Genomic DNA, 17,990 nt, shown 5'->3' with positions numbered 1-17,990 from the left:
GGTAGGAAAATATAGTTAGCAGTCATCACTGCTGAGGCTCGGTGGAGGAGACTCTCACGCTGCAGATTCACATTGACTGAGTGATACAAAACAAATAAAAACCTAAACGTCTCTTATTTTTGAAAATAAAACATGACTGTATAAGCTTCAGAAAGGTAAATCATTTCAAAAAAAGATGGTCTGCAGCACTTTGTGTCCTCAGATTTCTAATAATATATAGACGGGATAAATTAAGAAATTAATTAATGGATAAATGAAGTCTCAAATATACCTTCAGCTGCTTCAGTGAATTCCTGCAGTGGTGATAAAGCAAACCCATTTACAACCTCGCTGTCTGACCTCAGCCAAAATGATTGCCCATTAAAAAGAAGATGTTTTTGTAATTTGTCTCCGTAGAAGCTTTATTTTACAATTTAAGATCTTCTACTGCCTGAAACACAGGCACAGTCTCGACCTGAGTCTAGCTGTCTTGTCAAGTGATCCACAGCCATGTGCAGCTTGTTTCTACTGTGAAGAAGAAGCTAAAGAAGAAGAAAAAGAAAAAGAACAAGAAGAAGCTTTATTAATCTTTCATTGGGGACATCCATTTTTACACATTAACATAAATGTCCACTAACTCACAGATAACCATAACTTAATGACCACATGTCTATATGATGCACTGTAGAACCATTATACTGTATAGATCTTGTAAAAGTATACATACATCATAAAACATGTTATGCTCACTATAAACACACTGAATAGGTCAGCAACATAATCAGCAACAATAGTAGTCAAGAGGAGTACAAGTTAGACCAAGATGACTCCCACTAAAATGCTGCAGGCCTAACAAAAAAATAAATGCACTTAATATTAGTGAAGTGCTTTGATGTAGTAACACTACAGGAGGTTGTGTTTTTGAGTTTCAAGAGGCTGTTTTTATATTATTTACTGGCTTATAACCTGAGGATACATATCATCTTGTATGAATAGGGGCCTTCTAAACTTTATCACCAACTTACTGTCGTTATCCTCTCTCAGAAAGACATTATATTTTAGGATCTTATGTGGATATTTGTCCCGCAGATGTTTGACGTTAACTCAATGCAGCATCGTGTTTACAGCACCAGTCAAAAGTTTGGACACACCTTCTCATTCAACTACTTTGAAGAATCTAAAATATAAAACATATTCTTGGTTTGTTGAGCATTTGTTTGTTTACCACATAATTCCATATGTGTTCCTTCATAGTTTGGATGTCTTATATAGTGTATATATATATATATATATATATATATATATATATATATATATATAGTACCAGTCAAAAGTTTGGACACACCTTCTCATTCAACTACTTTGAAGAATCTAAAATATAAAACATATTCTGGTTTGTTGAGCATTTGTTTGTTTACCACATAATTCCATATGTGTTCATCATAGTTTGGATGTCTTCAATATTAATCTACATTGTAGAAAAAAATAAAAAGAAAGAAAAACCATTGAAAGAGAAGGTGTGTCCAAACTTTTGACTGGTACTGTACATCAAAACCTTGGCAGTGCATCTTCTCACCGACTCTGCAGCCACTGAGCAGCGGTGGCAGCGCGCATGCGCAGTGCATCCAGGGGCTCGGCGGCGTTCGGTGCTGAAGTGGGGCGGATGGCAGAGAAAAAAACAGCGGCGATGGACGTTTCACCGCAGGATTCACACCCACGATGTCGCTAAACAAGCATCGGGACACCCTGGGACACTGACAGCCCGACACCAAGAGGGTAAGATGCTGATTATTCTGCGCAAATCCTGCACACGGGCTGGCTAGCTGACGTTAGCACAGGCGCTAGCTTTCTGCAGCCGCCTCCTCCTCCTCCTCCTCCTCCTCCTCCTCAGAGATAGCGGATCTCGGACTGCTTTTGCTAAAGCTAGCATGCAGAAAGTGGGTGGTGTTTGATTTCTGTATAACCTAAAAAAATGTGGTGCAATAGTCTGTGCAGCCTCCTCTCTCTCTCTCTCTCTCTGCAGCCGTGGAGGAGGAGGAGGGTCTCCTCCTTCTCCTTCCTCCGGCCGGTCGGAGCTGCAGCTTCTGGGGCTCAGATGGGTCGGACAGCTGCAGGAGAAACCATGCAAAACACCCCCCAACCCCCGAGCAGCTAGCCAGCAGAGCTAGTGCACAGAGAGAGAGAGAGAGAGAGAGAGAGCAGGGTCCGATGAGCCTTTGCTTGCTTGTTATCTGGAGATATGCACAGGCCTGCAGGCAGATGCAACAGAGTACTGCGACAATGCATGCACCATAAAGTGTCCTGTCCACTTTAAAGTTCATTTTGCCACTGCCTTGACCCTTTTCTGTCCCCCTGCTGTCATGCACTGGAGAGAGAGAGAGCTCATGTCGTGCACAGCTGAGGGAGCACCCACACTGCAGGGTCCCATGGGTGTGTTGAGTCAGAGGAGGGTGACCCCTGATGAAGGCCACAAACTCTGAGAGAGAGAAAAGTTGTTCTTTATTGTGCAAGTGTTGCTTGAGTTTAGACACCATGAGTGAGAAGAGAACAGGTTATGTTGCAACAAAAGACTTCCTGGTTCATCTCATTCAGATTTAATACAATACCAGCTGTCTTATCAGCACATTTGAGATGTACAGTACCAGTTAAAAGTTTGGACACACCTTCTCATTCAACTACTTTGAAGAATCTGAAATATACAAAACATATTCTGGTTTGTTGAGCATTTGTTTGTTTACCACATAATTCCATATGTGTTGCTTCATAGTTTGGATGTCTTCAATATTAATCTACAATGTAGAAAGAAATTAAAATACAAATAAAGAAAAACCATTGAATGAGAAGGTGTGTCCAAACTTTTGACTGGTACTGTATGTTATGTGCTTGTGGTTCTATTTTAAGACGTAAACTTCAAACATTGAAACTCTATAGTATTAGTGTCTAAATAGGTTGTTAGGTCAGAGTTAACATGGCTAGAGTGTGTATTTCTTTGATGTTATGTGATGTGGACTCAAGCCTATACCATCATCAATAACATGATTTAACATTTATTAGCTAAACTGTATTCTGGTTCATTCTAGGGCTGCAAATAACGGTTACTTTCATTATTGATTAATTAGCTGGTTATTGCCTCTTTAGCCGATACGATGTCGGACAATAGTGAAAAATCATCGTCCCAGAGTCCAAGCTGACGTCTTCAAATGTCTTGTTTTGTCTGAGGAACAGTCCAAAACCCAAAGATGTCCAGTTTTAAAGTCATTTAAAGCCGATCAAGTCAGCAAATTTTCACTATTGAGAAACTTTTAACAACATTTTTGGTTGAAAAAAATGACTTAAACGATTATCAAAATACTGTAGTTTCCGGATTATTATTATTATGTCAATGTCTTAATTGATTTATTTCAGCTCTTAGCTCAGCGTGTTACTAAAGTGGCCATCTTCCTCCTGGGAACACACAGTAGAAACTCTCACAAGTACGACACAAAAGCCTTATCTTTTTCACACAGCTATGCAAAATCATTCTTCATAGACTAAATACACAAGGGGAAGTTTTGTTTTCAAAGTTATTGATGCCTCTGTCGCTAAGGGAATGGTTTAACAGTGGAACGGTATCGAGGCAGCGTGCTGTGTCATATGAACGGGATCGTGGCTACATGTGAACTATTAGTTTTGATTTGTGCTACAATTTCTCCCGCTTGACATCAAAGTGAAAATGCGCCATGTTCAGGCTACAGAAACAAAAAATTTAATTAAAGTTAGGTGTCACAGAAACATAAAATGCTGTGAACCTTCTGTCAAAATGAATGTTTAATGATATATCATTTTAAATATCACTCAGTTGTTTCATAAAAAATGATCTGTTCTCTCTTCCGGGGTTCTTCAACGTATTCTACTTGCTGGTTTTAGTCACTAATCTGCAGCAGACTGGTGATAGCTCACAACATAAAGAGTCTCCAGTGTTGAGGTCAACATGTGAACACTTCTGCTCTTATGAGGAAGCAAGTTGTTTGAACAGTAATTCCTGTATGAAAACATGCGGCGTGAGAGCGACCCAGGAAGCTCTGTCGCCTTCAGGCTCTCAGTCAGCTTCTGTCAGAGACTGAATCCAGCTAATGGCATCTGACTGTGATTGAGTGTTGGGTCGTGACACCGCCGATCAGCTTCATCCTTTTTTCCTGATGAGTGTTAAAACTACATGAAATGATGATGATACTGCATTTTGGTTCATTTCCTGATATTTTGTCTCGTTTTGACCACACCCCGTAGCTTATCACAGACATATCTGTGTATCAGTGCATGTAAGATGCGATAAGAAATTGCAGTGCAGAAATGCCAAAGATGTGTTTTGAGGTAGTAAAACCACAGTATAGGGCTTCAACAAATTAGTGTTGCCATTATTGATAATATCTTAAAATAACTTGCGTAAAATGTCAAAGAAATTACATTTTCAATAACAAAACAGAAAAGCCCCGAAATATTCACATTTTGAAAAGCAGGAAACAGTGGAGAAATAACTTGCACCAAAACAGTTGGAGAAAAAGAATTGTTGAATTACTTTTTGATTAATCAGCTAATTGTTTCAGCCCTTAAACAGTGTGACCATGACATCATTTGTCCACCATATAGCACTGACAAGTTTATTTTTCAACTTTTAAGTACAGTCCAGTCACAATTAATTTTTTAAAGGTTTCTTATCAAAGGTGTTCATGTTAATAAATTGATATTAGCTGATAGAGCCGATATATTAGATCATACGTGTGCAGTGATAAAGTATGTAGTGGATTTGAAAAGCAGGTCCTTCTCTCACTACAGCATTTGTCAGTGTTGTCACTTAAGTTATAACATAAGCAGCGGATATATTTCCGCACAGTTTTCAACAAAAATAAATTACTGCATTTATATTTTACTTGCTGTTTAAAGTGATCTTGTTGCGATTTTGACCGTTTCCCCTGTTTGCTTTCCAGATGCTGTACCTTCACTGCTCCCTGCACTCTCAAGTCCATAAATGACCCTTTCACCGAGATCTGAGAGGAGCGGGTTCAAATAAGGAAGCAAGGAGAGGAAGAAGTCCCATTTCATCTCCGCTCTCGTGTCCCATTTTGTGCCAGTCCATCAGGGATGGTGAGACCAGCAACCTCTCTTTCCAGTGAGCCAAACAGCCGGTCCGCTAGCCAAACAGACGCCCAGACAGCCCACCAGTCGGTCACTCCGTCAACAAGCCCGCTATCGTCCAGCAACCTATTACCTCACGCCATGACTGCTCTCTCTGACCTGTTTTTAGGAACTCACTAATTCATGGTAAGTTTGACTTCTGTCCAGTGTGATTGTGATGCTTTATTGTTATTAAGCTAATGCCTGAAGGAGACATTGTAGCTCCATGTCAACGTTGTTTGAATGAGAGTCGTTTGAGAGGGAAGTTATGATCACCTTTCTCAGTTTAAAACGTTTTAGATCAAAGACAAAGAATAAAGTTTGATGAAGAGTTGGTTTAAATTTCCTTATTGAGATACGAAATGTCTCAAACATTCATCCAAACCATCAAAGTAAAAACTAGTTTGGTAATTTCGGTACGACAAGTTTGTGATTGAGGTTCTGGAGGTTCTAGTTTTTTGCAGAACAACCAACATTTCTTTAGCGTTTTTCTTCCAGCGCAGAGCTTTTACACTCCCTATAAAGCCCAACTTATCAGATCAAATAAGAAAAAGAAAGAAAGAAACACAGTGGCTATTTGTATCCCTCTTGCTGTAGTCAACCTTCTGTTTAATATCACTTTAACGCTAGTTGAAAATATATAAAATTGCCTCTTCAATGCCTCTGTTGAGTGTGAAAGTGCATTCTTGACCTTGGAAAAAAATAAGTTAACTTTAGGTCCAATAAGATGCTTTTTCTAGAGCTTACAACCACATCTCGCAGTCTTCCTCAGTGGATGGAGTTTGCTTTTTTGTCATGGAGATATCAATAAAAGAATAACCAAAAAAGACCCACCATATCCTGATATATTCTTCGATAGGGAGACACAATCTTTTTCGATTTTCGCTTCTTGTCTGTGAAAGGAAACCGAGACATAAATATCGCTGTGTTTATCTGGTAAAACGTGAGAAGAGGCTGGTTTAGTTAGAAGAGCAGCAAACCGATATTAAAACTTACACGAAAGCATGATCTACTCGCACTAAAAGTCACGGTTCGGGTCGTATCACGGATCAGAGTCACGGATCAGGTAACAAATCGAATCAGCACAGAAGAAAAAAGAGGGCAAGTATCATTTTTGATATTTTTGATATTTTTTTGGGGAACGATACTAATTGCCGATCATTGATGATCCATATTGGCAGATACAGATCCCTTTGTTGTTTGATCAAAAAATAATTTCTACCACTCTGAATTCATTATCCTTTTACTTTGTTAGAGTAATTTATATTGTTGTTTTTTCATAAACATACAATTCAAATAAAAAGGAAATAACTGTTTGTATTTTTATTGATTAAAACAAATGTAGTCATTAGTAGTTTTATTGATGTATTATACGCTGCTTAGAGCTAATGTTAGGAAGTTAAACAGGTCATAGTTCATCTCTTATATCTATTTATCATCTGTACGGATCACAAATCGACAATGGTCCGTTACACCACTAACTCTAACTCATGGTCGCAAAGATACATTGCTGAATAAACCTCTTTTGCAAAGCCCTCTCAGTTCTGTATTCCTCAGTGGACAGGAGTCCTGCTCAGTGAGAGTGTGAAAGAATGTTCCAACCTATCTTCCCTAATTGAAAAAAACTCTGTTTGTGACTAGTACACAATGTTTTTCTGCCCAATTTTGCTACTTTTTGTACCATTTAAGTGGTCTCCACCTACCGCTCTACCGATGGACTATGAACCAAATGAATGTTCACTGTGCACTGTCCCTTTTCAAAAAAATAAACGTGCCTACAAAACTTACGCCTATATTCCAATAAATCTGTACCTCCCCTACAAATTCACTCCCGAGCTGAAAGTTAAAAACAAGGTTACTTTTATTACAACATGCTGGCTTTCATCATGTTTGATAAACAAAACTATAAGATGTTTATCTTTGCGGATCATCTCTTGGCTAATGACGTGATGGTGAAGTTAGGTAGAGGCTTCAAAGTAATGCTGGATGATTTTTATGTGCTTACAAAACAAGTGCAGGCAAGTTCATGAATGTACAAACCGCTAAGCTAAAACATTAGACAGAAACAAAGGGGACAAAAGCAATCTGAGGAGTATAAGCTAGGTTTAGACAGATCGGTATGTGAGTAAAAAAAAATATGATTTTGCCTTCTGAAGCAATTTTGAATTATGTCTTAATTAATAAAGTCTCTAAAAAGTGAGAAGGCGTCGTCTGAATACTTAACCTCTGCATCTCTGGAAGATCTTGTCAGCTCTCTTTTTATTTTTTTCCCCCATCACATCTGGGTGTATTTGTATTTCCACTCTATATTTGCATGTCCTGTCAATGCGGCCTCTTTCTCCTGGGTTTAGAACAAAGCCGTGCCCTCGCTGTCGTTTGCATCTAGCTGCCTGTTATTCCACAGATGCCGTCTGGTCGCTGATTAACTGATGGCCACTCCGGCATTCAGGGGACAACATTTGCATATCAGGCAGGTTGTCTGCTATGCACTGTATCGTGGCTGTAGTAAATGGCATGTGCCTATGCAGAGTAGAGGAAACCAGAGAGAGTACCCCTGTTGGTACTGGAGCGCACTCGTTTTTTTATTTGGATTTTTAAGTGTTTAATTAGGAGATTAATTTGAGCCATGGCTTTGCAGGTAAGAGTTTGTGGTCTGCAAATCATTAGTTCTTTTTTTTTTTTTTTTTATGTCATGCCACCCGGTGAAATTACGCTTAAATAGCCCAAATTGTGGAGTGGAGTAACAGGAGAAGAACTCACTCTGTCATCTGCTTCCTTGCTGATCTTCGCAGTGCTTCCTGGTTTAGACTTTGGCTGTTAAAGTTCTAGCGAGGTGAATGTTTTCCCGGCCTATTTAGAGCATTTAAAGCCAGCCAAGCGTTATCTTCTGCTTGGAGGAAGGTGAAAAATAGCATTATCAGACGATACTCTATGTTATTATCTCAGACATTAGAGTAAGTTCTTGGGAGTGTGGTATTTTTATTTTGAGTAGCCTAAAAAGGGTTGTTTGCCTTTCAGGGCCGTTGTGTGATGTGAAAGTGGCTCTTCACACTCCTTCTACATGCAAGGCCGAAGGCGCTTTCACCTTCAAAGCCTCTCTAAAGGCCAGGGGAAACCCGCGGCAATGACCGGCACAGGATCGTCCACAGGGACTCTTAAGTGAGAACAGACTGGAACTAGTGTGCAGTGCCGTGGCAAAGGAATAGCTCGAGAAAGTCTTTCTGGAAGTTTTTGGTAAACGCTGCTCAGTCCGTACCCATGTTTGTTGAATTGAAGAAGCAGCATTTATAAAATTCTAACAAATGGTTTTTCCCTGGGCACTTTCTTAGTGTTGAAGAACAAAACTGGCCCTCTTTTCCATCTGTAGCACTCAATAACATTATTTTGTATCTGTAATCTATTCAAAGCAACCAGACTCTTTTGACAAAAACATAAAATTGACCTCACAGAACACAGGAGATGCTGCCTTAATCGGTTAGTTTGTATGGTTATTGTGTGACTTTTTGGTAAATCAGAACTAAACCTTTAAAACACCAAACTAACACAAACAAACTAACTGATCAAGGCACTAATGTAAAAAAAACCCGATGTTTTCTCATACAGTCTGTCTTAATATACTGGTATTCATAATATGTCTGAAACTCTCCGATCTAGTGCCTGTCTCTTTAAGCCCTCATCCAGAACAACCCCAGTTTGCTCTGATTGGCTTGTGAGAAAAATATCTTGTATGACTTTGCAAAGGTAGTTTTCAGGCCGTGGGTGGAGATAATCTGATGGTGGTATATATTTTAATAAGCTTGCATCTGCCAAATCTGAATGGCTGATCTTATTTCACAGCTTGTGGGTTGGTAGGGACACCAGATACCTAAATGTTTGTGCACAAGCACTTTAAAAGTGAGTTTTTCATGATACACCCCCTTTAAGTTTTTGTTGTCCCTGCTTAGATCCTCATCTCCTGCCTGTGCAGAGGATGTTGCACATTCTAAGGCATGAGCGGGTTAATATGAGTAAAAAGTGATGATATGATATGTGCGCGTGAATTGGTGTGTATATAATGCAAACACTTGTCTGTCTGCGTGTGTGATTTGTGGACCCCGATTCTCCGTCTGTTTTCTGTGGACGTTGACATGAATGTGTAGTGTCTGTCAAAGCCAAGAGAACGACGGGCTTAATGCCAGAAGCCCTCGTACCGTACAAGGAAGGGAATCCTCGCTGTCCTGCTTGAGTGCTCTCTCTCTCTCTCTCTCTCTCTCTCTCTCTCTCTCTCTCTCTCTCTCTCTCTCTCTCTCTCTCTCTCTCTCTCTCTCTCTCTCTCTCTCTCGCTTCTTTTTCACACACACACACACACACACACACACACACACACACACACAAACACAGTTCCTTCTATTTTTCCCCCCCTCTAATAAGACATATTGCTAGCGAGCCAAAAGTAAAAAAAAAACTGAATTCTCTGTGTATATTATTATTAGTTTGAAGGGTATTTTAACAATGTGTGTTTTCTGTGTGTATCCGTTGTGTAGCCCCGTAGTGTGAGTGGAGTGGAGATGAGAAAAAGGCAGGCGGCGCACATCGAGGCCCCCCCCCAGGCCCCCGGACAACCCCGACCCAACACCTGCTGCCTCTGCTGGTGCGGCTGCTGCAAGTGTCTCTGGTAAGAAAATACTATACTATTATATACTACATTATAATGTCTGTTTCTGCAGAAGTATTTGGTATTTCAGGTAGACTTTGGCCAAGGATGAGAAAACTGTATTTAAAGCTGCTATAATCCAAAATGTTATAGAATATTTGCGTAAATTAATGTTTATTTTGCCCATTGATGACTGCAGTGTAGCCACTTGATGAAGAGTTTTACAAAAACAAGGGCTTGCAGGCTGTAAAAACTGTATGGTGTGATGTCATCTAGTGACTTTTAGCAAAGCATTTTTTATGGCCAGTAACTTTTCTTTAATTGAGAAGAATTGGCAATAATTATTTTGATGCAATAACTGCAGTTGGTCTGCAGCTGCCTTTAAAAAAAATAGAGTGGATGCTTAGAAGCAGGAGCATAAGTATACATTTAACCACCTGGCCAAAGCAACGTCTGAAATGAACTTATTTTATCATAAACATCATACAGATAGAGAGATTACCAGTTAACACCTTTAAGCATCAGCGTCAGTTGACCGGTACATTGCATTTATAGGTACTTTTTTTTTTTTTTTAAGTTTAAAAAAGGGAAATTGGATCTTTTTTCTACTTAACACAATTTTTTTTAATACAATGTTAGTTGCATTAGGATACAAAAAAATAAACCAAGTGCATGAAACAACAGCCAGTTGGTCCTGCAATTGATCCTGTTATCTAATCTGTGATGTTACGATGTTGAATTCTGTAGAATACAGACTTTATTCTGACACAGCACTGGAGCCTGATCTAGTGCTGGGAGGCCTGGGAGAATATATGACTTTCTACAAACCAACTATTATTCTAACAGTTTTCAGAGTTGAACAGTTTAATTAATAATTCTACAAGCCAAAAATAACAAATTTGGCTCAAGGGCTTCTTCTGTCTCAAGGAAAAAAGTCTCAAAATGACTGGGAAGTTGTCTCAACAAAACACAACACAAGCTGTGGTGGATCATGTAATTTTTTTTAAAAAAATCTAATAAAAAATGCCAAATTATACAGCAGTGAAAACTCACAGAGATCATCTGGAAATGTAATCAAGACCAGACACATCACCTGAATCCAGCCATTAAAATAAGCTTCATTCTTTGTATTCTACTTTTTGTTGTTTTAGTATGTTTTCCTGTCTCACCTTGGTTATTGGGAATGTTGGGGTCTTATACAATTTCCAGTCATGGATTCCCATCGGCCCTTCAGATTCAAACCCTGCAGGTTTAAAAAGGCCTTGCCAGATTTTGCAGTAACCAGGTTTTTGGCAGTTGAATGTAGGAAACAGCTCCTGCACGGTCAGCTTGTCTGTGGTAACGTGTCAGTGTTTGAAAGGTAATTATTGGAGTTTACAGGATGATTTTATTTTTTAGCTGTTGGTGGTTTTGTGTACTGGTTGCCGTTCTCCTTTACTGTATATAAACAATACTGCAGCACACAGGCTCTGTGATGTTAGTTTTTAAGTGACATGTTTCTTTGGTTTTTGGAGGAATAAAAATCAAATGCGGAATATATAAAATGTGGCAGCAGCAGCGGTTTGGTGTCTGATGATGTTTATTGGGGGTAAACTTCAGGCAGTCATCCTGAAGACCTCTCACCATTTGTCTCTTGTAGATGAATTAAATGGCCATCCGGCTTGTTTTGTTTCTGGTTTGCATACTCTTCTACTGGGTTTACTGGTGGATTACAGCCATACAAAGCATTAAGTGCCACGTTTTAAACAAACTAAGCTCTAGCTGAGTTTATTTTCTAGAAACCAGTTGATTGAAAGGAGCCTACTTTACATTTATTTTTCAAAAGTTTGTCTTAAATTTGTTTACCAATTGGATGGGTGGCTAAAAAAAGTGGACTATTCCTTCTAGAGATGAAAGAATTTGATAATTAATTGATTAGTGGATTAACAAAATATTGATCTGTAACAATTAGGCACAACTTTTCAAATGCCCAAAATGCTGTGGTTCCCGCTTCTATATTTGCTGTTTTTTCTTAATCCTCTGCCATTGTAAACTGAATATCTTTTGCTTCTGGAAGCGAAACAAGCAATTTAGATATGTCACCTTAGGCTTCAGGAGGTTATGGTTGGCATTTTGTAACATTTATAAAGCAAACTGTGCGGCTGTGGCGTAGTGGAGAGCAAGGTAGTTCTCCAATCAGAGGGTCGGTGGTTCGATACCCGGCTTCGGCAGTCGATGTGTCCTTGGGCAAGACACTTAACCCCAAGTTGCTCCCGAAGGCTTGCCATCGGTGTGGACTGGATGTTGCATGAATGTTAGTTAGAGTCTGATGGTGGCACCTTGCATGGTAGCCTGTCATCAGTGTGTGAATGGGTGAATGATATGTAATATACTACTGATTGTAAGTCGCTTTGGATAAAAGTGTCTGCTAAATGACTGTAATGTAATGTAATGTAAACTTGTTGATTAATCTAGAAAAAAGTGGGGCCGATGATTTATAATTAACTTAATCATTAGTTGCGTCTTACATTTTCAAATTAGAAAGAAAAAAAGGACACAACCAACACAACCAAAATGTCTCTCTGTGTGTTAATACTTACAGGTTACAAACTTTCACTTACTGCCCCTGAGCAAGGCACCGAAACCAGTTACTGCTGCGTAGCTCCTGCCGCTGCCTCTCTGTGGCTTCACTCTGGCCTGGAGAGGAGAGTGAATGAAACATTGTTTTCAGGCAGTGAATGGTGAATGTGCTGCTTCTTTCACACCACTTCATCTGAAGTGGTGGCAGCTTGTGGACGGGGCCTCCGTAGTGAGCGCTCTGTGACTCCGCTGGGTGTTTCTCAATCAAATGCTGGTGTCAGATTTCCAGAATGAGCCTGGAGATTTGTCTTCAGTACCCAAAGTTGTTTCTTTGTTTTAGCGTTAAAGGCTGGGAGTGACGATTTCCCTTTTTCAGTACAGGTTGGTGTGAGTTCCATGTAAATCAGTGAATACTCTCTGTGTCATCAGATTACCATCTGTGTGAGTGTGTTTGAATCACAGGACATGTTGTCTGCCGCTGTAGTAAAGTTTAGGGACTAAAGGAGAACAAAAGTGTTAATTGATCACTGGGCTGTCAAAATAAAGTTCAGATACGGTTCTTGGAAAAACACAGGGAAACACTCCTTTTTTTGTGCATTATGTCCATGGCAACGTGTCCTAATTGGCTGTGAGCAGCACTCCACAGTGAAATGGGCTGTCTTGAGCTTAACTTTCTGTCAGAAGCCTGTTTTCTATTTAGTTTTGTTGTGTTGGTCACTTTGAAATCGCCGCAGCGGACGAGGAACATCTCATTTGTGAAGTTAAAATAAGGAGTAACATATACGATATCTCCTCGTTTTACTAGAAAAACCTGAATAAAGAGGCAGCTAGCTGGAGGGAGATCGCCTCAAAGTTGCTGTCGGCTAAATTGTATTTAATTTCCAGTAAATATCAAAATATAAAACATTGTGTTTTCTGTCTAAAAGGTACAAATGTCAGAAGACAGCAATTATTACTCAACTTTCTTTTAAGTGGTTACGTCTCCAGTCTGATCTAGACATGTTTTATTTACATGACGTAACATAGCTCTAGCTGTTGGGACACGGTGTCTCACTCTCTGTGGGTGAGTTCTCTGCTATCATTACGTAATCATATCTATAATTATTGATCAAGGCTCCCAGTCTGTCCTTTAGCTCGCCTGTTTCAATTCAAGCAGATTCCCCCTCACTCCATTAATCAATACGTGGGCCTGCAACACTTTCCTTCCCCATTGGGCAGACGTTAAAACTATTTTGGTTCGGTAATTGTCTGCTGTCAGTCAGCCTGGTGAAGGAGTCAGTGTTAACGGGATGACAGAACGCTTACGGGCGGTTCACGTCTCTCTTCCAGCGGGGATTCCCAGTAAAACGGTACATTTCATTGACAATTAATGAGAGTGACATTGTTTGACTCCCATCATGCGGTGCATTCAGGGCGCGAGAGGCAGACAGCCGCAGTGGTGCTGTAATTCATTCATGATCACATTTAAAAAAAACTATTCTAATACATTAGTATGTTTGTGTTTGTGTATATATATATATATATATTTAGCATTATGCAACATGACTTTCAATATTAATGCCAATATTGCTCCCAATATCATGCCAAAAGTTTTCTATTTTAGTTTTTCTAATACACTTTATATTTTTACTCTTGTTCTTAATCTTATGTTATTCTATTTCAGTTGGATTTTTTTACTATATCTTCCTCACTCTTATTGTTACTCTATTTTGCAATGGTATCAGTATTACTTCTTATAATACTTATTACTCTTATTGTTCATATGTTTATATTTTGAATATATTGTTTCAATCTTCTCTGGCACAAGGATTTCCTTCTGAATTAATAAGTTTTAAAAGTTTTATTTTATCTTATCATATTTGAATTTAGAATATAAGTCGGCAGCCCTAATGGTTTCACAGCATACTGTTATATTTAGTGTTTTTATCCGTCCTCTTTTCTCTATTTTCTCTCTACTTTTCTAACCCCTCCTCATCCGCCCTCACACAAGGCCCTTATCTAGTTGGGGTGCCTTCTATTTCCATCCACACATCACATGCAAAACAGCTGTGAGGAACAGCCTGTATATTTCGCCGTATTGTGAGGGAGCCCACGGCGTCGGCTAGCTTAGCTTATTACTACGTACAATGGGGACTTTGACAAGAGACGGCAAGAGGAAGGAAAGATCCTCCATGGTGTGACAAAAATAGACAGCTCAGAGTGTGTTGCATTGTGGACTCAGCGTGTGTGACTGAGCTACGATAGACAGAGAGGCTACCGTGTGTGTTTCGAGTGTTTACATAAAGGTTTTCACTGTATGGACTTTGAACGGGTCGTTTCAAGCTCACACTGATGCTTCCGAGTGCAATTGATAGCTGGAAGAGATGAACATGTCTCAGTAGAACTGCATTTAACAGTTGCTTTCATTATTGATTTGTCTGCCCATCATTTTCTTGATCCATCGATTCATTGTTCGGGCTATGAAATGTCCAAAAATTGTAAAATGTGATCACTATCACACAAAATGCAGTCAATACATCCTCAAAAGTAAGTAGCTGTGACTAGGTAATATTTGCAAATTCGCTTGAAAATGACAATTATATAAATGGTTTCTGATAAATTTTCCATTGATCCAATAATTGATTAATCAATCAATAGTTTCATCTCTAGAACAGAGAGAATAGTGCACTCAGCTCTTTGGAATCTCTTATTGAATACCTAATATTAAATAGTGCTGACTCCAGCCCTCCATGACAGGCTGCATATGGTTCTCCAACAATTTAGTATTTCACTTTCATAAAGTTAAAAAAGTAAATAAAGTCCCAGATTGCAGAAATTGAAGGTCAAGATATCCTCATTTTTAGTCTTAAGGATGGGACAAACTCCAAAAACATGTGATCCTCCTTTTCACCCCCAATAGCATCTTTCATAAGTGCCCTGTCAAACTGCCCCAGTTTGCAATGCAGGGTTTGGTTTTTAAGTATTTCTCATGAAAAAGTAGAACATAAAAGAAAAAGAAAAAAAAATAATATATATATATACAGAAGAAACGTGTTTGAGACCAAAACCCAATTATTTCTACCATAGGAGATGTACATATGAACATTATTAATGGGTAACAGGCCATACCAAATAAATAATAATAAAGCAAAATTCCAATTGACACGTGTCTATAAAATGTTTGTTACTTCTATTTTAGAGGGAATTTCTTTGATCTCATGTTTGTTATTGTCATGTGAAAGCGTTTCTGTCCCTGAACCCTGATTCATGTCTGGATTATTGTGTCATTTTTTAACTGATCTGCTAATACTATATTTATATCACACAATTCATTTATCTACATTGTGCAGCTACACAATGGAAGTTAATCTTAGTAGTAGGAAGGTTTAGACAGCGTACAATGCTCAAACTTTATAAGATATAACTGTATTAACCCAAAGCAGGCATGTTGCTGCCAGGGTAGATATAATTAATCAAAACTCCTGGCTGACATCTATTTGCATTACATTACAGTCATTTAGCAGACGCTTTTATCCAAAGCGACTTACAGGAAGTATTTGCTTGTTGGCCTTGTGGTTCACCTGCTACAGATGCTGTGCATTTAAGGGATTTTAACAGAAATCATTTGGGCTGACGGTGTGTATAAATAGACAAACCTCTTTAGCCCTGATACTTACTGATAGTGATCCTGTTGATTGGCTCTGAATGTTCTTAGTGTGGAGAAAATAAGTTGATGCTCATTTATTTTAACTGGAACTCTCCCTCTGCAAGTGAATCTAATAATAACTCAAACTCATCCATTTCAAGTGCCAAAATCAAAGCTTGTCTCCCTTCCAGGAATGAAGACAGGTTGGAGAGGAGTGAACGACAGACCTGCACCAAGATGGACAGTATTGAAGCTGCGGATGAACAGTAAGTCCAGCGATCATCCCTCCTTTGTATGTTTGTGTCGGTATGATTGTGCGTCAATTTTCTTTTCTTTTTTACGTCCTACTGTAGACACCCCAGTCTAGACGAGGTGCTGTCGTGGGCACGGAGCTTTGAGATGATGCTGCGCTCGCTGGAGGGCCGGGAGGTCTTCCAGGAGTTCCTGCGCTCGGAGTACAGCGAGGACAACCTGCTTTTCTGGTTGGCCTGCGAGGAGCTGAAAAAGGAGACGGATCCCGTGGTGGTGGAGGACAAGTCCAGGATCATATACGAAGACTACGTGTCCATATTATCACCCAAAGAGGTACCGGCTGTATTTGTGTTGAATAAATAGAAGTTAGACACCACTGCCATGCTAGCGACATGGCTCCAATGATGGCAATGTCAGTATATTGTTCGGCCAGTCCACCACTTTGGTTGATAATGAAATATATGTTTGCTATGAAATATAATACAGACTTTATTTCTGACAGTAATGCTTTTCTATAACCTATGAAAGAGTGGTCTATTCTCATGCTCTGTTTGAGTATGACCTCCTGATATTTGGTTTTAGTGAGGCAAACGCTGCCTAACTTTACTTTTTACCCTTTCTCTAACTGGGAATGTTGGTCTTAGCAGTGGCAGAGGGAGTACTAAAACAAGTTTATTAAGTAAATCTATTTACCATGAAAAGTTTAACTATTAATACCACGCAGTAAAAGTCCAGAATTCAAATGTTTACTTTAAGTGAAGAGAGGCAACAGCAGCACAATGTGCTTACATTTCATTATCGTCTGTTCTAATATGATGATGGATAGACATATCCGATTGTTATATTTTGTAAGTAGAAGTCTCTACAGCTGAGTAGCATTTTTTTAAGTGCTTTGGGGCCTTTTATTTCGAGGTACAATGAGTTAGAATATTATACTACTATATTTTTCAAATCTAAACATCATAATAAATCTATAGCTGTTTGGGGCCCTTTTAGGAAACATGGAAGTGTGAAGTTGTATTTATGAGCGTTTCTTGACAAAGCTACAAGCAGCAACACCACAGGCCAAGCATGTCATTTACAGCATGTTAACATGCTAACATTAGCTGCACAAAGCTGTTAGCATGGCCGTGGACTCTTAGTCTTGATCTGCCAAGTTGTTGCCGGATAAATCTCATTTAACTGTTAATGTTTAGCACATCTTCATGTTGAGTCATCATTCATTTTAATGTATAACAACAACTTTATAGATCACTTAAAAAATCCACCATGGTTTTTGAATAGAATTTGCTTCTCCTCATCCCAGGTGAGTCTGGACTCGCGGGTCAGAGAAGGAATAAACCAGACCCTGACGGAGCCCAGCAACCTGATGTACGAGGAGGCCCAGTTCCAGATCTACACCCTCATGCACCGTGATTCCTACCCACGTTTCCTCAACTCCTCCGTTTACAGAGACCTCCTGGCCAACAGGAGGCGCACCTGCCTCGACCCCTAGACTCCTCCGCCCTCCCTCATCGCCATCGTACGCCAACGAGACTACTACTTAAACTTCAATTACTACTATGGTGCCAGAAGTCCGGGTTTGGAAAATCTCTCCCTCTTTTTTGATTGAAAAGACTGAATGACATCCAAGATAGCTGGTTGTTTTTTTATTTATATTTTTTAAGCAATTTATATCCAGTTCTCCACTGGAGCCAGGTCGGCCTTTGCTGGTTGGTTTATTGGTCAATTTAAGACCATTAATGCTGGCCAGTGATTGTTTTGCTAGCAATTTGTGCTGTTTGTTACGGT

At 39.4% G+C, this 17,990-nt stretch overlaps 1 protein-coding gene across 1 annotated transcript; it reads left to right on the top strand.

Annotated features, from left to right (window-relative positions):
* Positions 1 to 1,619: 1,619 nt before the first annotated feature.
* On the top strand, positions 1,620 to 17,727 carry rgs17 (regulator of G protein signaling 17). Its single transcript, XM_054600623.1, has 6 exons — positions 1,620 to 1,755; positions 4,944 to 5,277; positions 9,654 to 9,784; positions 16,139 to 16,213; positions 16,301 to 16,532; positions 17,506 to 17,727. Exons 2-6 carry the CDS (start codon positions 5,275 to 5,277, stop codon positions 17,692 to 17,694), a joined length of 630 nt encoding a protein of 209 aa, XP_054456598.1. The 5' UTR covers positions 1,620 to 1,755; positions 4,944 to 5,274; the 3' UTR covers positions 17,695 to 17,727.
* Positions 17,728 to 17,990: the final 263 nt, after the last annotated feature.

This window comes from Anoplopoma fimbria, chromosome 6 (genome assembly GCF_027596085.1).
Source record: "Anoplopoma fimbria isolate UVic2021 breed Golden Eagle Sablefish chromosome 6, Afim_UVic_2022, whole genome shotgun sequence".
Lineage (NCBI taxonomy): Eukaryota > Metazoa > Chordata > Actinopteri > Perciformes > Anoplopomatidae > Anoplopoma > Anoplopoma fimbria.
Note: the sequence above shows the minus strand (reverse complement) of the source record. Positions and strands in the feature narration are given on the sequence as shown.

Excerpts from the sequence above, each read along its gene's own strand:
- rgs17 (XM_054600623.1), top strand. Across the intron at positions 16,214-16,300 it reads ATTGAAGCTGCGGATGAACA|ACACCCCAGTCTAGACGAGG; the intron begins GTAAGTCCAGCG and ends GTCCTACTGTAG. Across the intron at positions 16,533-17,505 it reads CCATATTATCACCCAAAGAG|GTGAGTCTGGACTCGCGGGT; the intron begins GTACCGGCTGTA and ends TCCTCATCCCAG.